Below are 22,773 nucleotides of genomic sequence, written 5' to 3'. Positions count from 1 at the left end.
CTCCGCCTCTGCTGTCATTCAAGATGGTGACCGGAAGTTCGCTCCTGCCCTAACTGACAATGGCCGCGGTCGCAACGACGCCCCCACCGGCCGTAACCAATATGGCTGTACTGGCTTCAGCCCGGGCGTTCCGGACCCTGCTTTTCGGTCTTCAAGGTTCCACCTTCACAGAAGCTCCTCTAAGCCAGGAGGGGGCGATGGTAGAGCTCTGTGCCATCATTTCCATTTTATAGATGGTAGCATCACTGCTGCTAGACCTTGTAGCTTCTTTTTCCTGCCAGTTTGCTAAGGGATAAGCACTAGATTTTGTTGCTTTAGTTTGTATTAACATACTAATGAAGTTGAGCATCCTTCCTGTTTATTGAACATTTGGATTTCCTCTTTGAAATTTTTTTAAACACTTCTTTTTTTAAGTTTATTTATTTTTGAGAGAGAGAGAGCGCAAGCACAAGTGGGGAGGGGCGTGGTGGTGGGGGGGGGGGAGAGACTCTGTCAGTGCGGAGCCAGATGCAGGGCTTGAAATCCTGAACTCCGAGATCATAACCTGAGCAGAAGTCGGTAACTTAATGGACTGAGCCACCTAGGAGCTCCTCCTTTTTGAAATTTTTGGTGTGGTCCTTTTCCTATAAGTTTTTAAGTACTTCTGTATATTGCAGATAAAACCTTTTGTCTGTTGCGACTATTTTTTGGTCTATTGTTTATTTTCTGAATATACATTTTTTACTTATCTTTTGCTATGCAATTTTTTAACTTTATTTTTGAGAGAAGAGAGAGTGTACCAGTAGGGGAGGGGCGGGGGGGGGGGGAGGTAGAGAGAATCTGAAGTGGGCTCTGTGCTGATAGCAGAGAGCCCAACATGGGGCTCAAACCCACCAACCGTGAGATCATGACCTGAGCTGAAGTTGGGGTGCTTAATTGACTGAGTCACCCAGGTGCTGCGCTATGAAAAATTTTTATTTGTCCTTTTATTTATTTTTTTATAAAGATTTTATTTCTAAGTAATCTCTATACCCAATGTGGGGCTCGAACTCAGAACCCTGAAATCAAGTGTCACATGTTCTACCACCTGAACCAGCCAGGTACCCCTTAATTTTTTTTTAAGTTTATTTTTTATTTTTGAGAGAGAGCACAAGCAGGGGAAGTGCAGAGAGAGAGAGGGGAACAGAGGATCCAAAGCGGGCTCTGTGCTAACAGCAGAGAGCCGGATATGGGGCTGGAACTCACAAACTGTGAGATCATGACCTAAACCAAAGTCAGGTCACTCAACCAACTGAACCACCCAGGCGCCCCATTAATTTGTATTTTTATATAGTCAATTTATGTAACTATTCCTTTGTGACTTTTGTATTTTCTATCTTGCTTAGAAGTTCTTCCCATGTCAATGTAAAACAAATATTCTCTAATTTTTCTTTTACTAAAATAATTGTGTTTTTCCACATGTAATTTTGATTAATCTTGAATTCACTTTTGCTAATGGTGTGAAGTAGGGATTTAAATTTGATTTCATCTTCATAGTCAATTTTTCTAGAACTGTTTGTTAAATAAACCATTGCTTTCCCACCAAAATGAAAGACATTTGTGTCATATTAAAAGCTCTTCAATAATCTCTTAAATCATCAATATTTTAAGTCATCTGTTATATTCTATTGCTCTATATTTATCCTTGGTAAATACCATTATATATATATATATATATATATATATATATATATATATTTGAAGTGAAAATCACATAAATAAAATTAGCCCTTTTAAAGTGAACAGTTCAGTGCCATTTAGTACATTCACCACGTTGTGCAAATACCACCTCTATCTCCAAAATATTTTTGTCACTGCAAAAGGAAACACCATGTCTCTTAAGCAATTTCTTCCAATTCCCTACTTTTTCCTTGCCCCTGGTAACCACCAATCTGTGTTCTGTCTCTGTGTATTCACCTGTTCCAAGTATTTTCTATAAATGGAGCCATTTGATATGTGGCCTTATGTATATAGCTATTTTCACTTAGCCTTTTTTTTCATGTTCATAGATGTTGCAGCATGTATCTGTATTTCATCCTTTTTATGGCTGAATAATATTCCATTGTATGGGTATACCACTATTTGTTTATCTATCCATCCATTGATGAATATTTGAGCTGTTTTCACTTTCTGGCTTGTGAAAAGTGCTGATGTGAACATACATGTACATGTACTTGTTTGACAGCATGTTTTCAATTCTTTTGGGTACCTAGGTACGGAACTGCTGGATGATATAGTAATTCTATGTTTAACTTTTTGAGGAACCACCAAACTATTTTCCACAGCAGCTGAACCATTTTATTTTCCTACTACCACTGTACAAGTGTTCCAATTTCTCCATGTCCTTGCCAACCCCTGTTGTACCTGTTATTTAAATTATCATAGACATTTGGGACACCTGGGTGGCTCAGTTGGTTGGGTGTCCGACTTTGGCTCAGGTCATGATCGCACTGCTCATGGGTTCAAGCCCCACGTTGGGCTCTGTGCTGATGGCTCAGAGCCTGGAGTCTGCTTCAGATTCTGTGTCTCCCCCTCTCTCTGCCCTTCCCATGCTCGTGCTCTGTCTCTCTCTGTCTCTCAATAATGAATAAATGTTTAAAAAATTAAATTATTATAAACATCCTAATGGGTATGATGAGATATCTCACTATGGTTTTTTTTAAGATTTTATTTTTAAATAGGCTCCACACCCAACGTGAGGCTCGAACTCACGACCCTGAGATCAAGTGTCACATGCTCTAAGGACACTTGGGTGGCTCAGTCGATTAAGTGTCCAACTTCAGCTCAGGTCATGATCTCGAAGGTCACGAGTTTGAGCCCCACATCGGGCTCTGTGCTGACAGCTGAGAACCTGGAGCCTGCTTCGGATTCTGTGTCTCCCTCTCTCTTGCCCCTCCCCCACTCACACTCTGTCTCTCTCTCTCTCTCTCTCTAAAATTAAAAGAAAAAAAAGAACAAAGTTGGAGGACTTATACTTCCTAATTCAAAGCTGCAAAGCTAGAGTAATCAAAACAGTATGCTGGTGGAGCCTGATGCAGGGCTCAGTCCCATGACCCTGAGATCATGATGTGAGCCAAAAACAAGAGTCAGATGCTCAACTGACTGAGCCACTCAGGCACCCCCAGCTGTGTTCCTCTATTTCAAGATACTTTGGTCTATTTAGGGCCCTTGGAAATTCCGTATCAGTTTTAGGATGGGTTTCTCTATGCAATTGCCAATTCCATTGCCAATGGAATTTTGATAGAGATTGCATTGAATCTGTGTATCTCTTTGGGTCTTCTTATGGGCTTATATCCCCTCAAAATGTATACCTAGTACCTCAGAGTGTGGGTGTATTTAGCTATAGGGCCTTTAGAGAGGTGATTAAGTTAAAATGAGGCCAATTAGGGTGGGCCATAATACAGTTTGACAAGAGTCTTTATTAAGAAGAGGAAATTTGTACACACAGAGAGACACTAGGGATGTGACCACATAGAGAAAGACTATGTGAACACAGCTACTGGCAAGCCAAGGAGACAGGCCTCGGAAACCAAACCTGCTGACAATTTGATCTTAAACTTCTAAGCCCCAGAATTGTGGGAAAATAAATCTCTGTTGTTTAAGTGACCCAATCTGTGGTATTTTGTTATGGGAGCGCTTGCAAACGAATACAGGTAGTACCATCATCTTAACAATATTAAGTTTTCCAATTCATGAACATGGGATGTCTTTCCATTTGTTTAAGTGTTCTTCAATGTCTTTCAGCCAAGTTTTGTAGTTTTCAATATTCAGGTCTTTTACCTCTTTGTACAAACTTATGTTTAAATATTTTATTCTTTTTTGATGTTGTGAATAGAATTGGGGTTTATTTTGGGGCGCCTGGGTGGCTCAGTCGGTTAAGTGGCCGACTTCGGCTCAGGTCACGATCTCGCGGTCCGTGAGTTCGAGCCCCGCATCGGGCTCTGTGCTGATGGCTCAGAGCCTGGAGCCTGTTTCAGATTCTGTGTCCCCCTCTCTCTCTCTGCCCCTCCCCCGTTCATGCTCTGTCTCTCTCTGTCTCAAAAATAAATAAACGTTAAAAAAAATTTTTTTTAAAAGAATTGGGGTTTATTTTGAAACTTCCTTTTCAGATTGTCCATTGATAGTGTGTAGAAATGCAATTGGTTTTTGTGTGTTGACTTTGCATACTGCAAGTTTGCTGAATTCACTTATTAGCTCTAACAGTTTGTGTGTGGGGAGGTGTGTATTCTACATATAAGATTCTGTTGTCTGCAGAGATAACTTTAGTTCTTCCTTTCCAACTGGGAAAGGAATCAAATTCTTGATTAATTCTTCTGGCTAGAACTTCCCCTACTACATTAAGTAGAAGTGGGTATCCTCGATTGTTCCTGATCTCAAGGGAAGGCTTTCGATCTTTCACTACTGAGTATGATGTCAGCTATGGGACTGGTATATATTGCTTTTATCATATTAAGGAAAGTTCCCATCTAATCCTAGTTTATTATTTTTATCATAAAAGAGTGTTTTATCAAATGTTTTTCCTGCATCAATTGAGATAATAATAATTTTATTTCCTTCATTCTATTAATGTGATGTGTTACACTGATTGCTTTTTGTATTTTGAACTCTTACATTGCAGGGATAAATCCCACTTGCTCATAGTATGTAATCCTCTTAATGTGCTGCTGAACTTGGTTTGGTAGTATATTGTTGAGAATTCTCATGTTTATATTCATGAAGGATATTGGCCTTTAATGTTCTTATCTTGTAATGTCTTTGGCTTTGTTATAAAGGTGTGAGGGTAAGAATAAGTTAGGAAATGTTCTCTCCTCTGTAATTTCTCAGAGGAGTTTGATAAGCATTAGTGATCATTTGTCATTAAAAGTTTGGTAGAGTTCAACAGTAAGGACATCTGGTCCTAGACTTTTCTTTGTTGGAACATTTAAAAAAATATTTTATTTTTAAATAATCTCTACACCCAACATGGAGCTCAAACTTATAAACCTGAGATCAGCCTGTGCTGATCAAACCTGACTGAGCCAGCCAGGAGCCCCCTGTTGGAACATTTTTAGAATTACAGAATCAATCTCCTTACCTCTTCTCAATATACTCAGATTTTCTATTTCTTCTTGAGTCAGTTTTAGCAGTTTTTATGTTTTATGTTTTTTAGTAGTTTTTATGTTTTTAAATTTTTAGAAAATTTTCCATTTCATCTAAGTTATCTTATTTGTTGGTATACAGTTGTTCATAATATTCTCTTATAATCATTTTTATTTCCATAAAGGTGGATCATTGTTTTTATTCATTTTCTAAAGATTTTATTATTTATTTTTTTTAACTTTTTGTTTATGTTTATTTATTGTTGAGAGACAGAGCATGAGCAGGGGAGGGGAAGTGAGAGGGAGACACAGAATCTGAAGCAGGCTCCAGACTCTGATCTGTCAGCACAGAGCCTGACGTGGGGCTCGAACTCACAAACCACGGGATCATGACCTGAGCCGAAGTTGGATGTTCAATCGACTGAGCCACCCAGGCACCCCTAAAGATTTTATTTTTTAAAATACTTTTTAAAGTTTATTTATTCTGGGGATGGGGGAGAGAGGGGGGGGGAGAGGGAGAGAATCCCAGAATCCCAAGCAGGCTTCTTGCTGTCAGCGCAGAGCCCAACAACGCTGGGCTCAATCCCTTGAACCGTGAGATCATGAGCTGAGCTGGAATCAAGAGTCTGTGCTCAACTGACTGAGCCACCCAGGTGCCCCTAGAGATTTTATTTTTAAGTAATCTCCACACCCAACATGGAGCTTGAACTCACAACCCTGAGATCAAGAGTTGCATGCTCTACTGACTCAACCAGCCAGGTGCCCCTGGATCATTGTTTTTAAATTCAATCTTCCAGTCTCTGCCTTTTAATAGGACACTTTAACCCAGTATTTTTAGTTTTATTAAGATATGTTTTATGACCTAACATATCCTCTATCCTGAAGAATGTTCCATGTGCCCTTGAGGAGAAAGTATATTTTGCTGAAGAAAAGAGATCTGCCATGGAGTGAATGTGTCCCTGCCTCCAATTCACATGTTGACATCTAACCCCCAATGTAATGGTGTTAGGAGGTGGAGCCTTTAGGAGCCCCCATAATTGAATTAATGCCCTTATTAAAGAGACGTCAGAGACCTCCTTTACCTCTTCCACCAGGTGAGGACACAGCAAAATGATGGCCATCTATGAACCAGAAAGCAAGCTCTCACCCAACACTGAAACTGCCAGCACCTTGATCTTAGACTTCCAGCCCCCAGAACAGTGAAAAACAAATTTCTGTTCTTTGTAAGCTGATCAGTTTGTGATATTCTGATATAGCGGCCTGAGTGGACTAAGCACAAAACAGGATATTACACTTTCCCTCATTGCATCAATGCAATTCATTTTGTTGACAGATGAGTCTTTAACTGCTATTGTGCTATACTGCTTGACCATCCCTGACCTCCCTCTTGAGCCCCAGATCTGAAATTCCTGCAGCCTTTTGAATGGTGTCCTCCAGAAGTCTCTCAGCCCTTCCATACTGGCCATGACCCCAAAGGCCTCAGTCTGTCCCCCAAATCACCTCCTTCTCCCTGGTCTCCATCTCAGGGACAGCCTTTTTATCCCTCAGTCCTGAGGGCAGAGCCCTGGACCTTTTCTTAAATGCCTCCTTTGCTCCCACTTCCTTCGTGGCCCTCTAGCCCAATGGCCTGCTCACTGGGGTTTCTGGGCATCTCTCCCACCTGCCGCCTCCTCACCACCCTACACCAGGCTTTGGTCTGGCCCCATCCTCTTCTGCCCAGGTCTCTGGACTACTGCCTCCCTGGGATCTCTGCTCCAGTCTGAGCTGTCCTCTACAGGAGTATCTTTCTACATCTAACCATATCCTTTGGCCTTTCAGCTCTGAGTACTCCCCTGATAATTTCCAAGCTCCAAAACATGACCTCAGTGGCCTTGCCTGCTCTGGAGCTATGCTATCTCATCACGGACAAGCTGGTCCAGCTGTCTGCCCTAATGCCCCTCAGAGTATGCGTCCCCTGGGCCTCTACTCCCAGACAGGGGAGTAGAGGAGTATGGTCAGAGAGCCTCCATAGTCACTTCACCCAAGATCTCTGGGGAAGCTGACGTTGAGCTTGTTAGGTGGACAGGGGGTAGAGTACAAGGTGCAGTTGTTTTCTTGGGTTTTTTGGCTTTTGGTGTTTTGCCTTTTGGTCTTTTCCCTTCTTGACAGCGCATTTTCCTTACAAGGACTGTCCTTCCTCACACTTAACCAAGAGGTTAGGGTGGGACTGCCCTCAGCTCCAGGGGTGGGCTCCAATTGGCTTAAAACTCTGGCAGCGTGAGTAGTAAAGTGGTAAGCTCAGGACCCACCCCCATCCAATCTGAGTGACTGACTGGGACTTGCCTAGGAATGTTGGGCTCCATCCCCTTCTTCCTCTGGACAATAAAATATGCGGATGTGCAGCCTCAGACTGTGAGGGGGGCGAGCCTGAGGTTAGAGACCATACTCAGAGAAGGGAAGGTCAGGGAAAGCTACAGAGAAATGGAACCAGAGTCCTATAGACGTTGAACTGACATCAAACTGACCTGAAGCCTATATTATTAGAACCCATAAATTACCATTTCTATGTAGGCCATCTGAGTGAAATTTTTGCTACTTGCAACTAAATCAAAAATCCTAACCTCTCCAGAGTGCCCTCCTTAAGCTAGACACTAAATAGAGATTGGAATTCAAAAGACTTAATGACCGGCACTAAACCTGGGCACTGAACAATCAGAACATACTGCAAGCCATAGCAACACGCCTGGGTCACAGAAGACCTTGCTGGAGAGTAGGGAGGTTGCGGGCCTCCCGAGGAGGGGCGGAGTCGACAGGCACACACACAAGCCGCTATTTACCAGGTGGCCCAGAAGGATTTTGACTTTAATGACCTATATGGCTGTGTGGTACAAACTAACTGAACGTGAGTCCTTACAAGGGCCCACGGCTAATCCTGAAACGAGGATTTAGGTCTGAAGAAGTGAAAGTTGACGCAAAACAAAAAAGGGCCTGGGATGGGTGATAGATGCATTTCCAAGGTGGCCCAGGAAGTGAGGGAAGAGCACGGGTGGAGATGGGGGCAGGCAAGTGGCTCAGGTAACCAACGGCTTCTTCTTCCAGGTTTGCTCAGGTGCACGCTGGTTCGCCTCTGCCACTTTGGAACTGGCACTGGAGCCGACTCTGGAGCTGACCGTGGATCTGGTCTCAGATGTCCCGCTGCAATTTCTAGAAGGGGAAGTGTAGGTGTAGTAGGACTCTGACATGATGATGTTGTTGATCTTCCAGCGGAGGCTGTTCCAGGCCTTCACCATAACAGGCAACAGGAGGCAGAAGATGATGTAGAGGGTCACCAGACCGATGAACACGCTGGATGACACCTGCAGACGCCGCACGACAGGCTTGGCTGGGCGGCCTCAGAGCCCCATTCCCCCAGCAGGGCAGCTCCTCGCAGCCACTCACCATGAGGATGAAGAAGGCCCGCTTGGCACTGAGTGGCAGACCGTGGATGTGCAGCAGGAAGACGAGCTGGTAGTCACAGTATGTGCTCTTGTCCACGCCTCTGAGGGGGCATGGGGTTCAGGCCTGGGGGAGGAGTCGGGCCCCCCATAGGAAGCCCCCAAGTCTCCCTGGGACACATGCCTGGCTCACCTGTTGCTCACCAGCACCTTGAAGAAGAACTCAGGGGCGAAGATGGTATGGGGAATGGTGTCATAGCATGGGGAGTTCTCCAGACACAGCCACCTGGGGACCCGAGTTCAGGCAACATGCGACACAAATCATGCTTAGCACAGGCCAACCTCTGATTCCTCCCTCCAGCCCACAAACTCTGGGTGAGCACCAGAGAGGTGCGACCTCATTCCTTCTTCCTTGATTCGCTCCTTCATTCGTTCATCCAATAAGACTGACTCCGTGCCTACCACGTGACAGGCTGTTGACTCACTCATTTCCTCCTGTCTTAACGTCTCTATCTGTGATTCCTCCATTAGTGTATGGATTGCGTATCTATCATGTGCCAAGGCCTCGTTTATTCCTTGCTGCTCTCATTCCTTCATCCCACAAATATACCTTGAGTGCCTACTGGGCACAAAGTCACATCTCCGTTCATTTATTCTTTCCTTTATTCATTTATTCGATAAATGCAAGTTGAATACTGACTAGGGGAAAGTTGTTGCTCCACTCATTCATTCGCTTCCCTCATTTGCTCATGGCACCACTTTCTTCCTTTCACTGAATCAAAAATCGTTGTTGAGTCCCTATATACTAATCTGTCCCTCCATTGTTTTCCTCATTCATCATGACCGCCATTCAAATCCCAATACATGCCTACCATGACTGAATGAATGAATTTGCTCATTGTCTCATTCAACAAATACTGTTTAGTCTTATCAGGACCTGGACCTATGAGGGAGACAGACCACACCAGAGACAGTGACAGCCGAGAGGGGTCAGGTTCAGATGGGGCAGGCACAAGCAGAGACGTGAGGGTGACAAGGGGGAAATACAGGAGGATGTGGGAGCCAACACCCCATTCAGAATGGTCAGAAAAGCCCCCCACCTCCCATGAAGGGACATCTGAACTAAGGCCTGAAGAAAGAGTAAGAGGGCCCAGCACTGCAGACAGTCAGCCCCATTTGAGGAACACGAAGACGGTCAGCCGGGCTTGAGGCTCAAAACATCTCCCAGAGGCAGAAGGGATGCACAGCCCGGGCAGATTCTGGGCAGGTGGGGGATAAAGGGACCAGCAGCCAGGCCGTGGACTCACTCGATGCCCAAGCTCTGATGGGACATGATGTTAAAGGCCGAGTCCTTGGTGGTCGTTGTGTTCTTGGTGGTCCAGATGAGGCTGTGAGTCCTGTGCAGGACCGTGTAACCTTAGTTGGGGAGGGGGGCGGGGAGAGGGGAGCCCCGTCTCCCCGCAGGTGCAGAGAGAGGCTGGCTCTGTCAGCGGTGGAGGGAAGGGGTAGGGGGAGCCTCAGGGGGGCGGGGCCTCACGAGTGGGGTGGGCGGGGCAAGCACAGGAGCCTGCTCCTGGGGCAGGGCCCCAGACACCGAGGTAGGTGGTGCTTGCAGCAAGGGTGAGGTCTGTGGCTGGGAAGCAAGAGAGGTCTGCAGGAGGAGGGCGGTTATGGGCCCGGGTCCCCAGGAATTACTTGTCCAAGGGGCTGTTGAAGCGGTAAATCTCCTCCTCGCTGTATTCCCTGATGGTGTCCAGGGTGGGCCCCCCGCCTACCACCTTCAGCACATAGCTGCCAGGTCAAGAGGTGCGGGGAGTGGCTTCGGTGTCCGGAGTCCTCCGTCACCTCTACCATCCAGCCCGCACTCTGTCCCCCTACCCACTCCCACACACACACACACACACACACACACACACACACACCAACGCCCGTCAGTCGCTGGCTTGGCTATGTCTTTACCTGCCCTGAAAACTGCCCGAATCTCCCGTCACCAAGTCTTGGATCAAGAAGAAAGGGTAGAAGACTGTGGGGTCGGAGGGAGACCAGGAGGCGAAGAAATTAGCTTTTGGCCGGAGAAGTGCAGGATGGAGGGGAGGAAGGAGAGAGGAGAGGACCAAGGGGAGGAGCGGAGGAGGAGTGAGGAGGTGAGCAAGCAGTGAGGGAAGGCGGCCGAGTGCTGGGGACAGAGGACAGTGAACAAATGAGGCGAGGGGACTGGACACGCACCATCACGAAAGAGGAAGCAGGGCATCTCGGGGTCCACCCTCACGCAGTCAAAGTAGTGTTTGTTCTGCAGACGATTGTACTGCAGGGTGTAGGTGATGTCGAAGGCCAGGCGCTTGCCCGGAGGGCAGCCGATAAGCACTGGGACCATCAAGTTGCCCTAAGTGGGAGCAGAACGGCCCTGGGGAGGGGGGACCGGTTGGGGGGGTGCTGGATGGGGAGGACACCCTTCCCCCCCCCACAGGACCACTTCCTGCCAGGCTCACCCTCACCATTGCCATTTGATCGTTATTATTATTAAAACATACTCTAATAACTGCAAAAGTTTATGTAGTTCTTACTGTGTACAAGGCACCGGGTGATGTTCCCAGCACTCCGAACTCAAATTTAACCCTCAAAACAAGCCTGGCATGGTGGAGTATTAATATCTCCATTTCAGAGATGGCAAAAGTGAGGCACAGAGAGGTCAAGCCATTTATTCCTCACCCAAAGCTAGGCCTGTGATGGTAGAGATGGAATGGGAACTGAGACAGGTTGGTTCCGGCTGCCTCCAGCAAAAGACACACAAAACCACTAACACCCATACCTGTGGAGCGGCCGACCCCTAGGCGGACTGCACCGGGCTCAGGTTGGGCCTGAATTCTCATAAAAGAGAATGGGGAGGAGCCTGGGATATATGAGGGAAGCGGAGCCCAGGATGGGGGTCAGGGGTCAGGGAATTCCTATGACGTTGTCTTCAGAATGAACGGCCTCTGGCCCATTTCGGGGGTAGGGTCCAAGGGTTCTATCCAAGCGCCAAAGGGACATGGGCATCCAAAGACTGTGGCCTGGGCTTGACAGTGACTGGAGAGGGGTTGGTGGCCATAGAGGAAGCAGCACTTCCCATGCTAGGCCTGGGCCCAAGATTTTACCGCTCTCAGCCACTCACTCACTGGGAGGTCTAATGGGCATCTCAGATTCAGTTTATCCACAACCCATCTTTGTTAATGGTACCTCATCCCTCCATGTTCAGGCTAAAATCTTGTCCTAGAAACCTCTCTCTCTCTCTTTCTTACCCTTATACCATCCAGACGTCCAAAATGCCAATCTCCCCCATGCTCCCTGCCTGCTTGTTTCCCCCTAACCATTCGTCACTTCTGACACACAATATCTTTTGTTTCTCTTCCTTATTGTCTGGCTCTCTGCTGTGGGTTGAACCGTGTGTCCCAAAAAGATATGTTGAACTCCTGATCTGGTGCTTGCCGGGGTGGCCTAATTTGGGATAGGGTCTTTACAGGTGTAATCAAGTTAAGATGAGGTTACATCAGATTAGGCCGGGCCCTAATCCAAAGATCAGCATCCTTATAAAAAGAGGGAAATTTAGGGGCGCCTGGGTGGCTCAGTCAGTTAAGCCTCCAACTCTTGATCTCAGCTCAAGTCATGATCTCTCGGTTCGTGAGTTCGAGCTCCACGTTGGACTCTGCCCTGACAGTGGGGAAGCTGCTTGGGGTTCTCTCTCTCCCTCGACTTTTGCCCCTCCCACACATGTGCACACGCGCGCACACACACACACACACACACACTCTCTCTCTCTCTCTCTCTCTCTCTCTCTCTCAAAAGAAATGAATAAACTTTTTCAAAAAGTTAAAAAAAAAGAAGAAGAAGAAGAAGAAGGAAATTTGGATGCAGGCACACAAGGAAAATGCCTTGTGAAGACAGAGGCAGAGAGGGAAGTGATGTATCTAGAAGCCAAGGATTGCCAACAGCCGCCAGAAGCCAGGAGAGAGGCCATGCAAACAGAGACTCCCTTGGAACCTCCAGAGGAAACCAACCCTCATTTCACACTTCTGGCCTCCAGAACTGGGACAGAATAAGCACTCCAACTTGTGGTAATTTGTTTCGGCAGCCCCAGGAAACAAATACACTTTCCCTCGCCAGAACACGAGCTTCACAACGCCGGGAATTCTGTTTTGTTCACGGCTCTAATTCCAGCACCTAAAACAATGCTGGCATGTGGTGGGCACTCAGCCAGCACCAGTGGAAGGAATGCATAAGCTCTGTGTGCACCAAGTGAAATCTATTCCCGGTCTACCCCCTTGACGCCAGCCTGTTCCCCCATGGAGGGAGGCCCATCTCTGGGGCCTGCTGAGAGATGCTCCCAGCCTTTATTCATCCAGCCAAATTTGATTGAGCATCTATTTTTTTTTTTGTTTATTTATTTTTGAGAGAGAGACAGAGCACGAGTGGGGGAGGGGCAGAGAGAGAGGGAGACACAGAATCCGAAGCAGACTCCGGGCTCTGAGCCGTCAGCACAGAGCCCAACGCGGGGCTCGAACTCATGAGCCGTGAGATCATGACCTGAGATCATGACCTGAGCCGAAGTCGGATGCTTAACCGACTGAGCCACCCAGGCGCCCCGATTGAGCACCTATTATGTGCAGATTAATTTGTTCTTTCCTTCATCCAACATATTTACAGATCAGGGACTCACGGTTCATCAATTAGCTTCAGTCTCCATTTTTTTCCCCAGCATTGGGAGCCAGAGAGAAGCTCCAAGACTTCCAAATACACACCCTCTGGAGGGCCTGGCTGGCTCAGTAGGTTGAAAGCGGCTGACTCTTGGTTTTGGCTCAGCTCATGACCTCAAGGTTAATGAGTTTGAGCCCCTCATTGGGCTCCATGCTGATAGCGCAGAGCCTGCTTGGGATTCTCTCTCTCTCCCTCTCTCTCTCTCTCAAAATAAATAATAAATATTCTGTTAAAAAAAGTACTGATAGGTTTTCTTCAAACTTTAATTTTTAGATGGGTAACATGGTCACATGCACACACACACACACACACACACACACACAGTGAAAAGTTTCACTTCCATTCCTGTTCCCCAACTGTCCTGCCTCTCCTCCATCCCCAGGGGAGCAAACCACTATAAGGACTTTCTCATTTATTTTCCCACTTTCTTCATGCAAATAAAAGCCAGTGTGAATATATGCTCTCAATTAACCTCCTCCATGCTAATGGTTTATACAAACTGTTCTGTACCCTGCTTTTTCCTCTTAAGACTAAAAACACTTTGGGGTGGCTGGGTGGCTCAGTTGGTTGAGCATCGGACTTCAGTTCAGGTCACGATCTCATGGTTGTGTGAGTTCGAGCCCCGCATCCAGCTCACTGCTGTTAGCAAAGAACGCTTCGGATCCTCTGTCCCCCCACTCTCTGCCCCTCCCCTGCTTGTGCTCGCTGTCTCTCTCTCTCTCTCAAAAATAAATAAAACATAAAAAAAAGAATAAAATATGTTTTGGAGACTATGCCATATCAGTATATGGAGATCTTTGTTCCCCCGCCCCCCAACTTTTTTTTTTTTTTACAGCTGCATAGTTTTCCATTGCATGGATGCACCCTGATTTATTTAACCACTTCCCTATTAGTGGACATGTAGGTTGTTTCCAACCTTTTGCTGTAACAGTATGTTACAGATTAGATTCCCAGAAGGAATCTGTTGGGTCAAAAATAAGGACCTTAACTTTGACCTTCTGGGGTTATGATAAAGAGGAAAATAATGCATATCACTAAGGATATCAGGAAACACTTATTGGATGCTGAGGTCAGCCACTCCTCCCTGCTCTCCTCCCTCCCTGCAAAGGAGTTGGGGGCTATTACAACCTTTTTTTCATTATTAAATTTTTTAAAGTTTATTTCTTTATTTTGAGAGAGAGAGAGCATGAGCAGGGCAGGGGCAGAGAGAGAAGGAAAGAGAGAATCCCAAGTAAGCTCTGAGCTGTCAGCACGGAGCCTGAGGTGGGGCTCAAACTCACAAACTGTGAGTCCTGACCTGAGCGGCAATCAAGAGTTGGATGCTCAGGTCATGATCTCGCGGTCTGTGGGCTCGAGCCCCACGTCGGGCTCTGTGCTGACAGCTCAGAGCCTGGAGCCTGCTTCGGATTCTGCGTCTCCTGCTATCTCTGACCCTCCCCTACTCATGCTCTGTCTCTCTCTCTCTCTCAAATAATAAACATTAAAAAAATTAAAATAAAAAAGTTGGATGCGGGGGCGCCTGGGTGGCTCGGTCGGTAAGCGTCCGACTTCGGCTCAGGTCACGATCTCGCGGTGCGTGAGTTCGAGCCCCGCGTCAGGCTCTGGGCTGACGGCTCAGAGCCTGGAGCCTGCTTTGGATTCTGTGTCTCCCTCTCTCTCTCTGCCCCTCCCCCACTTGTGCTCTGTCTCTCTCTGTCTCTCCAAAATAAATAAAAGGTAAAAAAAAAAAAATTAAAAAAAAAAAAAAAGTTGGATGCGTAACTGGCTGGGCCACCCAGGCACCCCTACAACTCCCATTTTCCTGTCCTGGGCCATACCAAGCCAGGAGGGAGGAGCAGCAAGTCTGTCTGCTGGTGAGTGGGCAAGGAAGTGGGTGAGAAGAAGCATCTGGGTGAGGTCCCTCCTTTACCACTTACTAGCTCCTTGGGTTACTCTGAGCAGATGTTTGCACATCTCTGAGCCTCAGTGTCTGTCTCTGTGCAAAAGGGACACTGCATGTGTGAGCAAGCGAGGAACTAAGGACCCCATGGAGTGAGGAACGCACACGTGAGTGGGGAAATGAAGAGTCACATGTGAAAGAAGGGCCAAGCTGGCTCACATGACTCCTTTGTGCCATTTGGGAACAAAAGTCCTGTGTCGCAGATGCGTTATTGCCCCCTGCAGAAAAATATTGGAAGGAACATACAAGCCTGGGTGCAATCTATACAACCACAAAGGCAGCCCTTTCTGCAAACATGAGTGGATGAAAAGAGTGAGTGGATGTGTGGGTGGGTGAATGAACGAAAAGGAAGAAATTATGAATGCATTAGTGGGATTTCCCAGGGGAGACTCAGAATCAGTCCTGTTGGGTCTCGACCCAATCCCTTCCCTCCTAGCACAGGGCCCAGTACTCCCAAAGTCCAATACTTGCATGCGGGGTCCCTGGTGTGTGTTCTGGAAGCAATGTCCGACCGCGCCCGCCACCTGTGGGTAAGAGCCGGTGATGATGGTGGGCCCCGCGGGCTCGGTCTTTTCCCTCCTCCCGTATCCCTCCCCTCCAGACTTGGACCGAACCTTGAGCAACATGGAGGTCTCCAAGAGGTGATGTCCACTAAGGCCCTGGTCAAAGCAAGACCTTTTATCACTGAGCGTAACCTGGGGTTGGGGGCAGAAATGAAGGCGTCAACAACCCTGCCTGAGGACCCGGGGACGGTTCGAAAGGTGCCCGGCGCCGGTCGCTCCGCCCCCACCTCGGCACGCCCTCCCCGCGTAGTCTCACCCGGAAAAGCACCGAGTTGCGGTTAATGAGGAACTTCTGTCTCACCACCGCCTCAATGCAGCCCGGGTCGGCCAGCACCACGCCCAGATCCACTGTGCTCTTCAGCTCTTCGGAGGTGAGCACTGCAAGCACCGGGAGGGGTTAGGGCCTCGCCCCGCCCCCAGACCCCGCCCCCTGGGCTCGCAGACCCCGCCCCTCGAGCTCCACTCCGGCCTCCGCCACAGACCGCGCTCGGGTGTGAACTCCAGCGACTGCCCCCCGACCCTCAGGAAGACGGAGAAGACGTAGCTGGTGCCCTTGTCCAGGAAGATGCGCTCGGGCAGCTCGTAGTCGGCCTTGAGGTCGTAGATCTTCTCGTAGCTGGCCATGTCAATGTACACGTTCCCCGGGCTCTGCGAGTTGCTCGCCAGATAGAAGTAGTAATCCTGGAGGACCGGATGTGGGGCAAAATCAGACCCGGACGGCGGACACCGCCCCCACCCCCGACTCCCAGCCCTCTCCACGCACCTGGTCCTGTTTCTTGTTCGACCAGCGCCAGGTGGAGTCGTGCACCGGGTCGGCGTACGGCTGCGGGGACGACCGGCACCGTGAGCGGGGGCAGCGGTCCCCAGGCAGGCGGCATGCCGGCCGCTAACCCAAAGCCGAAGCTCACAGCCCCTGGCCTGCCCCCGAGCCCTACGTCCAACGCCGCAGCCACAATCCTAAAGCCACCTCTCCGAGGCCCTGCTCGCCCGCTCCCCCTGCCCCCTTAGCCTCAGACTCCCCCAGGCGGTTCCGGCCTCCACAGCCGTTCTCGAGCCACGCAGCCCTTGCTTTCTAAGCCTCCTCACCCCGCCTCGGACCAGACCCGGCCCCGCCAGGCGTCCACCTTGTGGTACTCGGAGTGCAGACAAAGCAGGTAATAGACGAGCCCCTGGTAGACTGCGAGCGAGTTCTCGCTGTGGAAGCCCGAGGGCTCCACGACGCGCGGCGGACGCGCCTGGTAGCGCTCCTGGCGCGAGTAGACTTGCGGGTTGGGCAGGTCCCGCAGGCGCATCACCGAGAACGGACAGAAGTTGGTGAAGGAGAGCGTCAGGTGGCTCCTGGGTGGCGGGGGGGGGGGACGGGGGGGGCGGCTGACTTTTCCGCGAGCCCCCCAGGTCCGCCTCCCATCTCTGCGCTGCCATCCGGGTCTAATCCAGCCCTGACCCTCCTGCTCAGCCTCAGCCCCCGGTGAGGGACGTCCCTGGGTCCCTCAGGCGGGCGTTCTGGACCTTCTCCTAGACCTCCTCCCCATTCCCAACTCAAGCCTTCTTCCACCTCCTTTCTCCCTGACCCCTTTCCCAGCTGCCTCCCGGGCTCCTCTCAGGTGACCAGATAGATCATTACTGAATGCAGTTGCATCTGGCCATGCAGTCCCTCCTTTTAGTCCCATCATGGCTCCCCAGGACCCTCCCTGTGACCACCAGGCTCACCTTGTCCACCCTGCCACCAGCACCGCACTCTGTCTGCACTGTACTTTCTCTCAGTCTTGAACGCCCAACCTCTTTCCTCCTCAGGGCCTTTGCACATGTGGCCCCTCCTGCCTGGAACCCCTTCTCCATCGTGTCCCCTGGCTAACTCTTCCTCACCCTCTAGCTCACAGCTCCTGTACCTCTTCCTCCTTGAAGCTCTTCCTGATGCTCCCACCGCCCTCAGTCTCAGTCAGGCCCCTCCTTGGAGCCTCCAGAGACCCTAAGCTCCCCCATCACAGCCCTGGGGGTGGCTCCCTCTCTCTCCTGGAATAGGGGCTTTGTGTGGGCCGCACCCAGCTCTGTGGTCCAGTATCTTCTCACCCTTGCCGCTCAAAGAAGTAGTGATTACTGAGCTGCTGGTACATCAAGAGCTGCTCCACGGGCACATGCCTCTTGACAAGCTGGCCCTGCTGGTTTTTCATCAGATACACTAGCTGCGGCAGGAAGGCAGGGCCGGGTAAGTTGGTGTCAGCCAGCCGCCCTGAGGCTCCCCCATGTTCCCACGTGACCCCCCCACCTGGCACCTGGTACAGCTTGGTGTCTTCGTAGAAGAGGGTGACCATGGTCTCATTGGGGGTGTAGACGGAGGACTGGTGCATCACCTGTAGGTTGATGTGCACCTCCCAGCCCCTGGATGGGAACAGCTTGTACATCCGGTAGCTGCCTTCCAGGAGGTACCAGATCTGGGGTGCGACAGCCAGGTGGGTATGTGTGAGGGCCGCGGGGACCTCTGGCCCCACCTCTCCGCCCAGCGTGGTGGCCCCATTCTCTGGGGGTGAGGCCAGGTAAGCTCGCATACCTTCTCTCTATAATGCCATCTCGACTTCCCACAACCCAGCCACCGCTGCTTCCAGCCCCCGCTCGCCATAACTGTCTCCAACGTTTCGTTGGCTGGAGTGGCTATGACTTGAAACTGAAGCGTTCCTAATGTATACACCCCTGCAGGCCAGGGTTCCTAGGGGCAAGCCCTATTTTCTCCTCATTCTGCACCCTCCAGGGACCCACCATCCCCTTGGCCTCAGTTTCCCATCTCCGCACTGATACCCACCCCCCCAACACATTTGACTCTAGACCTCATCCCCTTCTGAGACTCAGCCCGGAGGAGTCCGTCCAACTTTAAGGATGTCCCTCCTCCACGCAGCCTCCTCTTTGAAGCCCTCCTAGGTACACACACACACACACACACACACACACACACACACAGATTGAATTGGAAGCTGGGCCCCACCCCCTTTCTGAACATCTGTCCTGAGATGCTATCTTCCCCACTGCAGCCCTGCCTCCCCTGAATCGTTACTTTCTGGGAAACACTCTGTCTTCCCAGTTGGCCTGTGACCCTTGAGGGCAAGTCCACGGCTGACCCAGTCACCACTGTTTCCTTGGCGCTGGGTCAGGCATACAGTGAGCACTCAATATTTATGAAATGAACCACATGATGGAAAGAAAGAGGGCCCTCTGTGGAAATCAGATCAGGGCTCTGGGTCTTTAACTCTGCTGAAAGACTTTGGAAGAAAACACCACTTCTCTTTGAGTTCCAGGGTCCTCGGCTGCCCTTCCGCGGGATCCCTGAGGACACTTCCTCCCCTGAACCCTTTTCCCCTGACAGAGGGAGAAGGGAGACCGCTGGGGTTTGGGGAGAGGAGCAGGGTACCCCACCTCCTCAGTCTCTGTGACAATAGCCATGTCCCCACGGAACGAGTTGACCAGGTACTTAATGGACTGCTCCTTGGGGAAGTCCGCCAGGTAGATGAAGTTTTCATAGTTATAGCTGCGGGGGCAGAGACGGGAGCGAGGGACACCCAGGCGAGGCCCCTGGAGGATATCTGCTTCCCCCAACTCCAGGCCTAACATGACCCGAGAACTGTTTACTCAGCTCTCTGCCAGCCTTAGGGGAACACGCAAGGAAGCCTGGGATTCCAGGTCCTGCTCCCAAGCCTCTGGGTGACCCGCCCATCTGGAGACAGGAGCATTTGGCCCATCCAGCCGTTTGCCAACAGCCCCTAAGTTCCTGAGGGGTGCAACGTGTCCGAACCTTCCCCCCAGACAGTGCCTTTCACACAGCTTGGGTCCTTAACATCAGGTTTCATTTAAGAAAGGCCTCTCAGATCTTTAAAATATCAGCTTCCCTATCCTAGCCCTAACCACCCCCGCAGCCCGTGTGTCCCCCATCCCAATCCCGGTAACTTCTGAATTTAGGCATGCTCTGACAACTTGATGGCTTCAGAAAGGACCCCCGCCCTAATGGGGCTGAGAAGGCAGAATACGTCCGGCCTCGTACCTCTGCAGGAGGAAGTTGCCCCAGATATACAGCAGGTTGCTGTACTGGTTGTAGAACATGCCCTTGGGTACCATCAGGAAGGTGGTATGAGACTCTGTCCCTAGGAGCATCAGAAACTCCAGGCCCCTAGCTGGCCGGGGAGAGGCAGAGTGGACACAGCAGTGAGGGGAGGGCCATCCAGGTCCCTCCCGGCCCTCATCCACTTTTCAGGCCCCCCTGCCTTCCCCTCCTACCGTCAGGGATGAATTCCGGGATGGTGTAGAGGATGGCCAGGTGATTACCGACTACAACCGGGGGAGAACACGGCAAAACCTCCTGAGGCTCTGAGCTTTCAAAACCTGAAACTGGGCAAGTCACCAGCCTCCCACCCCCTCCCAAAAGCCCTCCAGTGGCTTCTCATCTGGGCCTGTTAGCCCTTAGGGCTTCTTTAAATGCCTATGTCAGGGCACAGGACTTGCCTCCTCTGACTTCTTGGCTGGAAAGTACAGTGTGCAGCCTGCACAACTGTACCTGGCAGCCCTATTCTCTGTTGAGGTAAAATAAAATTACATCTCCTCATTGTGAGCCACTGGGCCCTTTCAGATTTGACTTCTGCTCCCGTCTCCAATCTCCCGCCCTCCCTAGTGTCCCTCTGTTCCAGTCACATTGGTTTCCTCTGTTTCTCCATCCCACCAGGTCTGTTCTCCACCACTACCCCTTACCCAGGACCCGCTGTCTGCCTTAGCACGGATCCCACAGACCGGCAGGAGGTTCACAATCTGGGCTTCTGCCCCTTCCCTCTCAGCCCCCCAACAGCATCCCAATTACCCAGGTCGTAGCTGACCACCTGGAAATACTTCCTGGTGGTGGGGTCTTCCATCTGCACCAGCAGCAGTAGATTGTAGTCTCCAGCAATGAACACGGCCCAAATTATGGAGCAGTTCATAACTGGGTAGGAGGGGGCCGGCTCAGAGCAGCCCTGGACCCGCCCCTCTCCCTGGTCTCCGTAACCCTCACCCCCTCCCTGTGACTCTCCACCCCTCCCAAGACACCGTTCTTCACACGGACCTCTCCCCCCCCTTCCCTGCTCTGCCACACCCTTGATCCCCACACCCGCCCGCCGCAGAGGTCTCTGGGAGCTAGGTACCTTGTAACCCTTCGCACACAGACCGCTGCCGGGGCAGCAACTCGAAGGACACGCGGCCATCTGCGGAGCAGGGCAGGGCGGTGCTCAGGCCCTTCCCAGCCCAGCCGGCATCCCACCACGCCAGGTCTCCAACCGTCCAGGGTGGCCTGGTGCCGGTGCCTCCGCCCCCTTTAGTCCTTGGGATTTCAGGGGGGCGGGTCTCACCCTGACCTGTCCCTCACTCACACCTGACCTACCGGAGTAGGTCTGTCTCTGGCCACAGTAACTGGCTCAGGTCCGGGCACACACCCAGAACGGGCCAATCAGAGCGCACCCTGGATTCCTTAGAGCTAATGGAAGAGGCTGCTTTCATTCTTCTGGGGTGACTCCACCTGCGGGAGGTGTGAGCCCCAAGCTCCTGGGACCATCTTTAGCCCCCAGGAGAGGGGTAGCTACCTGAGAATGAGGCCAAATCTCAGGGTTCATAATAATAAACCCTTTTAGAGCAGCCACCGTGTCCCTAACACTGTTCTAAGACCTTTACACACGCCAACTTATTTAATCTTTACATCAACCCAATGAGGCAGGTGCCAATATAATCCTTAGGCCCATTTTGCAGATGAGGAAAACGAGACCAAAAAGAGAGGTTAAGTCACCTGTCCAAAGCCACAGGCGACTTGGGTCGGGTGTGTTCAAGCGATCTCTCCCCAGACTTGTGCTGTAATCGCTGTGCTACGCTACCTTGCCAAGAGATAGAATCCTGATGACATACCCTGGGGGCCCCTGGATCTAGCCACGCCGGAAGTTGGACTCTAGTCTTTTCACTGTTTTAAGTCTACAAATTCTTTATGCCTAGACGGTTTTTGGCTTGGGCTTCTGTCCTCTGAAGCCACACACGTCATGAAAGATATGTCACACACCCAAGTCCCACCCCTATAGATGCATGAACCCACTCCCACTCACAGGGACGACCTCCAGCCTGGGACCCCTCCTGAAGGCGCCTGGTGAGGGATGAGCGCCAGAGGTTGGAATTCTCACAGATGCCAGGGTATGGACTGGTCTCTTGGGCCGCCAGAGGCCCCAACCCTTACCTGTGATGGTCCCAAAGTGGACGTAGCCTTCCCGCTTGCCAGTGGTGAGGGCCATGACGTACTCTGAGCCATTGCTATGGGCATATACGGGGCACAGCTTCTTGATGCACTCGTTGGCCAACACACGAACCCAGCTCCCTGTGTGGGGCCAGCACGGAACCTCAGACCCATGTCTATAGACCTGGGACCTGACCCTCATCCATATTTCCACGGCCTTAATGGCTATTCTGTGCGGTGTCTGAGGGGCCCCTGGCATAGGGCCCAGTACCTTTGAGTAAATCCCTCTTGCTCATACTCTGTCCACGATGTATAGATTAGTCTAACCCCGCCCTCGTATTCCCCTGGCCAGAGCGGTGGGTTCAACTGAGCATGTGACCATGCCGGACAAATCAGAGACAGTCCTGGCTCGCAACCACTAACAAAGAGATGCTCTTTCCTGGAGCCCCTGAAAGGATAGAAGGCCACAGTTGCTAGGTGGAGGGGGGCAATCACCAAGGCTATCACAAGGAGGGGTCTGTTTAAGCTACGGTGAGCACCTAGATCCAATTGTACCTGAAATCAAGTGCACCTATTGAAGCCAAAAACACCCTCTTCTTCCTTCCTTCCTTCCTTCCTTCCTTCCTTCCTTCCTTCCTTCCTTCCTTCCTTCCTTCCTTCCTTCCTTTCTTTTTTCTTTCTTTCTTTCTTTCTTTCTCTTTCTTTCTTTCTTTCTTTCTTTCTTTCTTTCTTTCTTTCTTTCTTCCTCCCTCCCTCCCTCCCTCCCTCCCTTTCTCTCTCATTGTCCTTCTTTCCTTTTTATTTTCTCTCC

General features: G+C 50.3%; 1 protein-coding gene across 1 annotated transcript in view; it reads right to left on the bottom strand.

Moving 5' to 3' along the window:
* Positions 1–7,925: 7,925 nt before the first annotated feature.
* The window catches only part of CATSPERG (cation channel sperm associated auxiliary subunit gamma), a 25,540-nt gene continuing 10,692 nt past the window's right edge, over positions 7,926–22,773 (bottom strand). Inside the window, 22 exon segments of the mRNA XM_032591416.1 lie at positions 7,926–8,431; positions 8,514–8,613; positions 8,703–8,795; positions 9,817–9,906; positions 10,205–10,300; positions 10,469–10,532; positions 10,736–10,892; positions 15,647–15,703; positions 15,794–15,874; positions 15,999–16,120; positions 16,225–16,423; positions 16,506–16,565; positions 16,829–16,854; positions 16,857–17,080; positions 17,813–17,925; positions 18,016–18,174; positions 19,148–19,259; positions 19,770–19,899; positions 20,003–20,107; positions 20,577–20,696; positions 20,896–20,955; positions 21,966–22,103. Of these exon segments, the coding sequence (XP_032447307.1) occupies positions 8,147–8,431; positions 8,514–8,613; positions 8,703–8,795; positions 9,817–9,906; positions 10,205–10,300; positions 10,469–10,532; positions 10,736–10,892; positions 15,647–15,703; positions 15,794–15,874; positions 15,999–16,120; positions 16,225–16,423; positions 16,506–16,565; positions 16,829–16,854; positions 16,857–17,080; positions 17,813–17,925; positions 18,016–18,174; positions 19,148–19,259; positions 19,770–19,899; positions 20,003–20,107; positions 20,577–20,696; positions 20,896–20,955; positions 21,966–22,103 (2,591 nt within the window). The 3' untranslated portion in view covers positions 7,926–8,146.

The sequence above is a fragment of the Lynx canadensis genome, chromosome E2 (assembly GCF_007474595.2).
Source record: "Lynx canadensis isolate LIC74 chromosome E2, mLynCan4.pri.v2, whole genome shotgun sequence".
Lineage (NCBI taxonomy): Eukaryota > Metazoa > Chordata > Mammalia > Carnivora > Felidae > Lynx > Lynx canadensis.
The sequence above is the reverse complement of the archived record's forward strand: the minus strand, read 5'-3'. Positions and strand labels throughout refer to the sequence as shown.